Here is an 11,621-nt window from a genome sequence, read left to right as displayed (position 1 = left end):
CAGGAATGCGGGGTAGCCGGAGTCCTCCCCTAGTAAATTTAGGAAAAAGTAGTTTTCGTACATTGCATTTTAAAGCATGTTTTCTTTTTATTTAAAAAACAGACAAAAACTTTTTTTTTTAAATCTTTGGTAGTATAGTTCTTTGGAAAATATGTTACGATGCCAAAAACACACATTTTTACAGTTTGTTCGTTTATTGAAACAGTAAAATGCAATCTTGTTGTTTAAATTTTACTAAAACATAGATGATACCAAGTGTATATCAAAATTAGAAATAGTGATAAAAGGTAGTATGAGGTAAATACTCAGAAACAATAAAGTTAGGTTTTAGACCTACAAGCCTACAACTAATGCAAATGAACCTCAATAATTTATAGTTAAAAATTATGTAGTTGATTTTTTTTATTGTAAAGTAAACTCGCTTTGCTGGTCACTATCTCTATAAAGACAGTTTGTTACTTTACAGTTCACTCCATCTTCACAGGACCAAAAATTAGGACTAGCTCAGGAGAGTAATGCCCCCGGAAGTAGGAACGAAAAACACAGTTCTGATTGGTTGGCGTTATCTATGTCTTGCCACGTTGCATTCAAATAGCAGAATTCAGACAGTTGTTGTCGCCCCCCGTTGTCGGTCCTCGTGGCCGAGTGGGTTAGCGCTATATGCTAGTAACGAAGATCTCTTTTGGTGTGAGTTCAAACCCGGCCCGAGGAAAATTTTTTTTTACATTTTATAACACTTTTTAAATTAAAATAATACCAAAATAATACTCAAAAATGTGATTTACTTACTTTTGTGCAGATCAGTAGTAGTAGTAGTAGGAACGGGTTAGAAGCCCCGGAGGGCTCGTTTTGTTGCCCTTGTACTACATGATATAAGGCTCGTTTTGTTCCCCTTGTACTAAATGATATAGATTTTGTGACCAACTTAAAACAGCTGGCTAGAGTAGCGCGCGAAAAATACTCTCCCGAGCGGGTCGTCAAAAATTGACTGCTTTTTTTTTCACAATTGGAAACAAACTTTTGTACTTCTTTTTTCATATTCACTTTGTCTAACATTGTTTTGTAAACGTAGTAAACTGCCTGAGCCTCTTTTGGGTCATTGTTTACCTAAGTTTACTTGAAATATTGGCGCGCGGGTTGGGGAGGGCGAAAACCGTTTTATAAATATTTGAGTGGACACGTTCCCGATGGGATTGACGCCTATGCACCATATTGCTTATTTCATAAAATTTGTAGGAGGTTCGAGATTAAATGGCGTTCGATGTAGGAACAGCCATCTCGAACTCCTTTTTAATTCAATTTTATTCTTATACAAATGTTCGTTTTTAGTTCTTTTGCAGTGTGTTACGAATTTTTTCTTAGTGAGGACATTTTTAATGATAATAATATTAATTGTACAACGTTCATAGCTGAAGAACAATTACTTTAACACGGGCGATTTCGGGCATTATGTCTGCGCCATTTTCTCCAAACTATAGTGCATATCAATGTGCTTAAAACAATTTGAAACTTTTTGACAATTTATAGTGTAATAGCTGACATGGCCTTTGGCTGCAGCAACTACTATTTACAACCACAATAGTGGTTCTAGAAACAAGTAACAAACACTTATTTTGATCATATTTTGAAGCTTACTTTAGTACATAAAATAAAATATGACAACACGTTAATGTTTAACAATAAACTGAAATCACATTGTTGTGTCTTTGTTAAAATATTACATAATTTTTTTTGTTATATTCAATACAATGTAATTATAATTGGATTTAGATACTCTTTAAAAAAAAATAATAAATGGAATATATTTGACATTTTTTTACAGAAAGATAAACAGTAAATTCAAGCTAACGAAGTAAAGTAAATTTGGGATGTTTGTAAAATATAAGTTCAATACATTTTGTTTTAAAAATTAAGCCATATCGTAAAAAAAAGAAAAAAGTACCTGTTTGTGAATTGTTTTGAGTCATTTCGTTTATGTGAAGAGTAAATAGTAAAACGCATTACTTGAAATGTGTTAAACTTGATCAGGAAGAAGGACAACCGGAAAACACGTGAAGTGTAACCTTCAAAGTACTTGGTTTATTAGCAAATCTATTTAAACGACATGAATATGAGAATGAATAGCATTATGCAAACCATTATGTAATAACTCTTTTTTCCTTTTTTTCTTTTCTTTTTTTTACAAGTTATTCTCCCTTTAGAAAATCCATATAATTTTAGCAGGAAACGACTATACTTGTTAGAAATTTAACATATAACCACACCTATTTTAATAGTACTTTGGATAATGATACAGTATATCATAATGAATTCAATATTATCTATTGCTTTATTGAATGAAATTTAAATATGCTTTTAAAGTAAAAATTAACTGCAAATTTATATACTGAAAAGTATACGAAAAATTATGAAATACGATTTTATTGAGAGGACCCATTAATTTCTTTTCGCAGTTTACAATTCATATAGTCAGCGGCGGTCCGTGTGTACGATTGTTGGTTTGCGTTATCACCATTGCAGATTATACTGTTCTGTGATTTATTCATAAACGTAATTTTCTAAGAAATCATTTTTTAAAAAATTTTTGTTAGTCCAACAATATTTACTCTTGATCCTTGTTTCTTTACGTTTCAGAGAAAAGAAGGGAAATTCTGTATTTTTTTTCCTAATCTGGTTGCTTAAAACCTGGCTGTGAAAACCTCAGGCATTTAAAGAAAAAACAGTCCAATGTGTTTTATTGACTAAAATTGAGTTTTATTGTCCAAAATTTGGTTTAATTAAATTGTATACGTATATTTAAATGACACTATAAATATGAACATGGCTTTAAACATTCGTGTTCTATTGTACACATGAAACTACGGGATTCCGATGTGGGATCGCAGTGGCTTACCTCTGACACGGGTTCCTGCTTGATTCCAGCTTCCGTCAAGTTGTCTTTGTGGTGGACAAATACTGTGTGCATCAGTTTTCTCGAGGTTCTCCCGTTTCCTCCCATTTTGGTCATCTTACCATTATCATTTATCACATTACTGTCTTCCTTATTCTTGATGTATAATCGTGATACATTGAATTAAACCTATAAAAACAAAAAGCCGGACAAAGGAATCCGTGAAGCCTTATCTGCGTTTCCTGAGACACACTTTGCACCATTGACACTCGATTTATATTTCGATTTATAGAAATTACGATAGACATTTTTTTAGAGTAACAAAGAGGTGGGTAATTCTATGTGGATTAAGTGGTGCAGAGTAGATCCAGAAATACAGAACCTACACTTTAATATGCTAGATCTACTCTGCAGCACAAAGACCTTCTATTATATAATACAGAATAGAAACAAAATTCCCTATTACACTCAGATTTCAAACCTGTGAGCCAGCTGATCCTCTTGAAGTGAATTTGATGAAGCTAAATAGAAATTCATTATGCATAACTCCGAAATATTTTTTCATGGTATTCTGTTTTGGAGATGATCTCTTGATAAATACATATTTTAAGCCAATTCTGAAATTGGCCATGTACTAGGGCCTAAAGAAACAAGATTGGAAAACTAATTATTAAGGTTAATATTTCAATCCAAGTTTTGAAGTACGTTTTGGATGTGTTTTGTTGTGCTTTTTGATGTCGGTTTTATCCCCCAAAACATTGGGGACTTTTATGCTGCGGAAAATTCCAACAATCCTAATTAAAACAGTCCTAATCAAAGCATAGCTATGAGGAGTGAGGAGAAAAGGAAAGCAGGAAAGGAAGTAGTAAGACTTGGTAAGTCGGTTCTGATATATATATATACGAGGAAGGATCAGAAACTAAGGTTACAAGACTGGAGTTTTGTCTATTATGGGGCGTTTACACTTAGTCGATTTGCGTTCGATTCAGTTGAATTGACGTCACTTTCAACTTAATCGACCGTGTAAACGGGAATTCAACTTAATCGCTTGTTGATCGAAAGCGACTAATCGTCTGGCAACTGAATTGAAAGACGTTCTATTTTCTGTGGTTGAAATAATTGAACACATCCATCGATCTGATTCGGCCTAGCTGCTTCGATTTAGTGGCAAATGCAGCGAGTCGATTTAGTCGTGCGACTAAATCGACCAAGTGTAAACGCCCCATTATAGAGGAATGAGAAGTGTGTGGAAATTTTAATACATTGAGTTGGCAACTATGCAGAGTTTTAGCCACCTACCACTTTCGGAGCTAGTTTTAGGTAAACGCAAATGGCGATTCGTTAGGAAAACAGGTCTCATGAAGAAGTCCCCTTATTTATTTTATTTCTGTGGGCGAAGCATGTAACCGCGGCTAAAATTCCCCAGCAGCTGGTAGAGGTTTACGGACGGACTATGATGTCTAGTTAGTATGTCGCAGAATGGTGTCGCAAGTTTGTGACTGGTAGAGAAAACGTCACTGACGAGGTGCGCAGTGGTCCAGAAGACAACCATGCTCTAGAAGCAGTCTCGCTGGGACAATCATCGACCACCCTCCTTATAGCCCGGACTTCGCTCCAATTGACTTTCACCTGTTCCCGCACTTGAAGGAGCACCTAAGAGGCCGTCGCTTCACATCAGATGAGGTGAAACACTTCGTGACAATGTGGCTGAACACGCAAAGACAGGATTTTCACCAGGAGGAAGTCTTCAAACTCATCCCATGATACGACAATTGCCTCAACCAATATGGAGACTACGTCGAAAAATAACCTATTGTATGTACTGTCTGTTGGCTGTATTGGTTGTATGAAATAGTATAGACACGTTTCATTTGCAGGCTTTGTAACCTTACTTTCTGATCACTCCTCGTAATTAAAAGAATCAACAGAAGTTAATTAAAGAATGAAGATTCAGCGATATTAACTTGTTAAATTCTACGAAGGAATGTTGTCCCAATTTTATTTTTGTGTCTTTGATTTTTCTGACGAAAACCTTGGTTGAACGAAAAACTTGTCTATGAAGATATGCCAATCTGAACAGTTTCTCATCTTGCGACATCTTTTGTAAGATTACATTTTGATTTACGTAGAAGATTATAATTATTATTATTATTTGATATCTTTCAGTCAGAAGTACTGCACCTATGTCACATCTACTAAATTGATACAACTAATTACCTCCATCAAAGATCAGGGTTTACTGAAATCACTCTATCTCGTGCAAACTGTCGAACATCCAAATTACCTCAATACTTAAACCTAGGTTAATACCCGTATTTGGACCCCTAGAAAAAGTTATTTTCTAATTCTTGGGCTCCCTCTTTCCATCTTTCTCTTACTCTTTATGGGCCCCCGAAGAATGTGGGCCCACCCGCATGGCAAGGTCTACGGGGCCGTTAGTTACGCCTCTGAGCCTATTCCATACATGACAAATTAATTAAGAGGACAATATTGACAAATCTCAAAGCCATACAAATAAATATAATTTCTAGGGCCTCCTAATAGTAGACACTTTTTTTCCCCTTTTACTGAAATGGGCCCATGACAAATTTTTGTTTTATTTACCTTTTGTGTGCTGTTTTGTTTATGTAATGTAGTGAACCTGTTTGATGCTTCATTTATAATTTCATGTTCGTATCGTATATGCAGTAAGAAAATTTTGTGTAAAAATGGGCCCCTCTCGAACGGCGCGGAGCTTTCCTGGGGCGAAGTTGCCCCCTTCCCCCCCCCCAATTTACAGCCCTGCTGCAATACCTGAAATAAAACAAGATATGATTTGTTCCTTCTGAAAGCTCGTGTTTCCGCCCTCACGTTTGCTGCTTGCTAAGAATTTGATAGTAATCAGAACGTAAAGTCCACTTTTGCATCTTATGCTTCCGCACAGCAATATAGCCAGAAGCTCACCTATGGAGACTACATTATTGGGAGATAGGAAAATAACTAAATGCAATTAATGTATTTCTCAAAACACACAACTTTAATCGCAATCTATTAAAATTGACATTAGCGTTCATTACTATACATATTTCCCGCTAAATAAGCACTAAAAACATTATTCACAAAAATAATACAACAAGCATGATATGCACAGGATCTATTTATAATAATAATAATAATATGTATGTATATATATCAGTCTTTCGAGTCACATTTCAGTTTTAAACAACTATATTTTAATACCTGTGTTAGTAGCATTTAATTACAGAGCTATACAAATATACAATTTCTCTATAACAAGTTCTAAGATCACGCATAATTCACGCATACGTACGTACACGTACACATCACGCATAATTCATTCGGAAAGAAGTTTGATAATGTCTCATTTTAAATTAGTATAATACAATTTGCATCAAGTTATCACTGATGTAAATACACTTTCATATTATAATACAATTCAAACATTTCGTTGACGGAACGTATTCATTACAACTGTTTTGTTTCAACAGGAAGAACAAACATGTACCAGATGTCAATTCTTTTTTCTTCAAGAATTAGGCACTAGGTATTAGAACGGGCAACATCTCGATATTCAATTCGTACAGTTTTAATAATAAATTGATTTAGAATAATGCAAGTTTTGTTACGTTCCAAATTACTAACATATATCACATTCAGGCTCCTAACACAATACTTTTACCCACAACACTTATCTGTCCAGTTTAAAGAAGAACCACAAAATATATTTTCTTTGACGTATGGTAAGCTACAATCCATTTAATAACAACATTCTTTAACTTATCTCCATGTATTTCTATGTAGCGGAAGCTAAACTATTACTACCGGTATGTATTATTCTGAGAACTTTGAATATTTATGCATTTTTAGCTCTCCTAAGACTTCTGAACAAAGCTTTACATACTCGTAAATACGTATATGGTACTATCGAAAACAGAAGAAACCTAAGTTTGTTGCTATGTAGTAAAAGCTATTCTTTATATCAGTACGTGAATAAGCAACGTCTAAATTTCTTACTGTAAAGCTAAGAAATCCAGTTTCATATGTGAGAACGTTGGAAGCTTATACACTGACATGGAACTAAGTGCTTATACACTGACACGAAAATGCAAGTTTCTTGCAAGCTTACGATTTTTCATACCTTTGTGTGTAAACTTTGACAATGCCTGCACCTATTTCAAAACAGAAATAAAATATTTAAAATAGACCTACATTTCAGAATTTGAAAGTAATAGTAATTATGGCTCAGCGGTGTAAAAGTAATCATTAAATAAGATATTAGAAATTAAAAGAAATTGCATTATTCTAGTAAACTTCAAACACATTCCAAGGAAAAGATATATTAACTGAAATTGATACAAAAAAAATATATAGTCAAAACATTCCACAGAAACTTCTGGGACGCACAAATATCCGCTGCAATCCTGACAAACTCTTAACAAAATTTTAACTTCAATGAATGTATCACACTTTTAACCTTTTAAAAGAGTTTACAGGATTTTTTTTTTCTAAGGGCAGAGACAAGCTTGAGAATACGAATATAGTAACATCCACATTATAAGCCTTACTCACTTCAGTTACGAACGTCAATATTCTTAAATCTTTCAAATATTTTGCATAAATTTCATTAAAAATTTCAAGTCCTGTCGTACAATAATTTGCAACCAGGACTAGCTGAAACAGTATATCACAAAATACACGTTCATTCACTTTTCTTTCAGTAGAATCTTGATTGAGTACAAATAGTAAGCTCATGTTGCTTGTTCCCAAATACGAAAACGAATGCTGGAACAATTTCTAGTTTAGATTACAGTTTAGTTCTATTTTAAAATTTTACCTTTCATTTTCCGCCTACTTCACGATTGAATTCATTTATATTCACAGATGTTGTTAGTTCCTCTTGAGACTTTTGATAACATAAATTCTTTTTATTGTCTCACTAACCACAGCTTTAATTACTTCTGAAAACCCAACTACAACATATGCAGCAAAATAACATGGTGTTAAAGCAGGTGTTAGAACAACTAACTGTGGTTACCACTTGCCTGTATTATTTACCCTTGTATCCGTTACCAGAAATATCTACTGAGAACTTTTATGCAGTATACGAAGTACCACGCAACGTATTATCTTTTTTATAATCCTTCACAAAACTAGTGTTGTGAGCGTATGAATCTTTAAAGAATATTAACATTAGTGGCAGTGCTCCCATTTCTTGTCTTTATTTCTATCAGGAACATATTGCACATAAGATAATAGTACTGCTATTAGTGTTGTCAGAAAATTTATACAACACTACTTTCGCGAAAGGTTACAGCAAAGATAATGCACTATACATTGCTGGTATGAACGTCAAATATACCACATAAATATCACAGTATTGCGAGCTGTGATAATATTTAGGAAAAAATATAAGTAAAAGCTAGTACTCACCGCAAAATATCAGTGTTGTTATTCTAGGAAGCGCTTTCGGAAAACTCTATTCCATCTTCAGCCTAGACACAGTTCGAGGAGGATATTAAAACATAGGAGAGAAATGTGGATAGGTAAAAAATGGTTAAAAGGATTTTAAAAAATGCGAAGCACAAATCTTTTGGTTGGAAATGAACTAATATTAATGGTCATTCACTTGTCACTGTTCACTGCTGCTCAGGAGACATAAATGTGATTTGGAGCACTCTTTTTACTCCTTATTTCTGCCGTCTGGAGGATAATAATAAAACAGCGAACAGTGACAAGTAAGTGGCCATTAATATTAGTTCATTTTGGACAAGAAGATTTGTGCTTCGCATTTTTAAAAACCTTTTAACCATTTTTTACCTATCTACATTTCTCTCCCATGTTTTAATATCCTCCTCGAACTGTGTCTAGGCTGAAGATGGAATAGAGTTTTCCGAAAACGCTTCCTAGAATAACAACACTCATATTTTTCGGTGAGTACTAGCCTTTTGCTTATATTTCTTGCTGTACCACGTGAAGTTTTACTCATAGGAAAAAAATAAAAATAAAAACGAATACAATTTCTCATTGAAAGTTACTAGATATTCCTAATATGAGTACAAGGGTATTAAAATGACACAGGCAAATGTTAACTTCTGGGAGCTGTTTCAACAGCACAATTCTCTTATTTTTTTACTGAATACCAAGAGCCTTGATTAACATCTTCAGCATAACATTTAAAATAGACATTTCACTTATTATTCTGTAATTTTTCTTCAAATAATCTGTTCGATAAGAAGGTAATAGACAAGTTCAGAAACCGTTACAAAGTTTTAGTGTAACATTATTCGAGCGTAGCCGCAATCATATATTTCTTTCTTTTTTTTTTTTTTTTTTTCAATTTACTTCTAATATGATTTGCAACAACATAATAAAGAAAACTTCAATGCAACGACAATTCTTAGCTAAATCTGTATTTCTTGCTGCCATTGTTACCAAATGATGAAACGAAAATCGACATTTAAAAAAAAATACATTTTACAGCTGTTTGTATGATAAATTACAAACGTGATTTCTGACTTTCTTAACAACTCGTAAAGCCTCAAAGGGCAAGACATCGCTCCTTTTTCCTCTTTGGCATATACCTTGGTATATTTGAACGGAATGGTATTCATCACACGAATTTATTATCATTGGTAAATATATCTTGACAGCGGACTTCGTCTTTTGCGAAAATAAATCGACGATTTAATACAATATATTTGCATGCAGGCACAACGGTTGGAATATGTTCTGCTAGTATATTCACACTACATAAAATTACTGTACATATATGTATATGTGTGTGAACATAGACTTATTTCGCTATTGCAAATCCATTTTGATTTTCAGATTTCATCGGCGATGAATCTTCAGATTTCGGCGTTTCGTTTTCTTTCAAGATACTCTTGTCCTCAATGGCTGACTCTTCGTGTCCATTATCAGGACCATTTTCTGGTCTATTTTCTTCTTTTACTTCTTGCACGTTCTCGATGACGATATTCTTCTGTTCATTACTCTCTTGCGTTTCAACTGGTTCCTCCCTTAAGCTGTCTGTTGATGAATCAGGTTCATCGGTGTTATTATGCGATAGAAGTTCTGTTTCTGGATTTTTATCTACTGTTTGGATTTCTGATTTGTCATTGACATCGTTAGCATCAGCTGAAGTGTTTGGTTCTTGATTATCTGTGCCGTTAGAATGAATTTGGTTGGTTTGTTCTTTAGAATCATCATGCGTTACAGATGATTCTGGTTCTTCTTCTTGATTCGTGCTGTTCGGCGTCTCATCTTCTGTTTCAGTTGTTCCTGGATTAATGCTTTTTTTGCTTTCAGATGCTGAAGCAGATTCATCTAGTGGCACTGTCTCGTCTGTCGATTCTGGTACATTTTCTCCAGCTGTTGTAGTTTCCGGATTGGAAGCATCATCCAATATAGAACTTTCTGCACTTTCAACAGTTGAATCTGTTTCGGGTTTTGTTGCTTCTTCAGTTACTGATGAAGTTAGGTGTTCGTTCCTGGAAGGACCCTCCGGTTCGGGCATTTTCTCTGTTCCAGATTCTGGAACATTTTCAGCACTGGAATCAGTTTCAGCCTTGCTAGATACCTCCTCTGTCGGCTCTGGACCGTTTGACTGGATTTGCGGAGCCACATTAACGTCCTGTAATTAAATATGAAAACGAATTATTAAATTGGTATTACAATTACTATAACGTAATTAACATTGTATTATAAGCCTATAAAGGTATAGTTTACTCTGTAAAGAAAAAGGTAGGGAAAATATCAATTATTGAAATGTGAATATTAATTATTAGATCCATTGTTACATCTTCCATCTTATCTACTTTTGGAGTGTTGACAATTTTTAATAATGAGGAGGACATGATTTGACCAAAGTCTTCTATCTTGACTAAAAGTTGCGTTAATCAAATCAGGTAAGTGATGGTACTTCGGTTATAGATCGGGCATTTTCTCATGAATTCTTTGAAATAATGATTCTGGATACAGATACTTAAATAGTATTTTTTAAAAAGAGGTGGATGTGAATGGAGTTGATAAACTTACTGTTGTGCCATTTGACACATACTGATTATATACAGGCTTGCCATACGTCCGGTTTGGTCGGGACAGTCCCGATTTCAGAGTACAATCCCGGTGTCCCGCCCGGTTGCCCCAATGTCCCGGTCAGTGCAGGAAAGCTATCTTTACCCATGGAGAGAGACAAATCAAGTGCCACTGATGTTGCAGGTGCACTCCAAAAATTGAAAGAAAATTTGGAAGAAAGAAGAAACTATAATTTTGTTCCTGTTAGTGCAAAAAATCTTGCATACAAAATGACCTCAAGGAATTCTATGATCGGTGTATATCTTACATAGAAGTTTGTGAGAACAATTTTGGTGATGCCAACGACTTTGCCTGAATAAATAAGAATATTATCTGTTGGGATAATATAGAAGAAAGCACAGAAAAGATAAACGAAAATGTTGGTAAAGCTATGATAAATATATATGAACTTTTTGACAAAGTTGTCGTTGCTAAAAAAGAAAAATGGACTTCTGAAGTGAGAACCTGGGAAAGAGAAAAGAAAGAAAACAAAAAAACTATCGAATGAACAAGAGTGGATGCAACTCTTCAGCCATACTAAGCAAAATGACATACCAATGTGCAATCTCCAGCTGATTCTTGTCTTCCCGGAACATCAGCTCCAGTAGAGAGGGTTTTTTCGTTGATGAATAACGCTTAGGCAGATGACAGATGT

The 11,621-nt window shown here is 34.4% G+C and overlaps 1 protein-coding gene across 1 annotated transcript in view; it reads right to left on the bottom strand.

Annotated features, from left to right (window-relative positions):
- Window positions 1–5,885: 5,885 nt before the first annotated feature.
- The window catches only part of LOC145683590 (uncharacterized), a 148,599-nt gene continuing 142,863 nt past the window's right edge, over window positions 5,886–11,621 (bottom strand). The window contains exon 4 of the mRNA XM_081754932.1: window positions 5,886–10,523. Coding sequence (XP_081611058.1) covers window positions 9,684–10,523 — 840 coding nt within the window. The 3' untranslated portion in view covers window positions 5,886–9,683. The remainder of the gene's footprint in view (window positions 10,524–11,621) is intronic.

The sequence above is a fragment of the Thermobia domestica genome, chromosome 1 (genome assembly GCF_964235325.1).
Source record: "Thermobia domestica chromosome 1, izTheDome1.hap1.1, whole genome shotgun sequence".
NCBI lineage: Eukaryota > Metazoa > Arthropoda > Insecta > Zygentoma > Lepismatidae > Thermobia > Thermobia domestica.
This window is presented reverse-complemented; position numbering and strand designations above follow the sequence as displayed.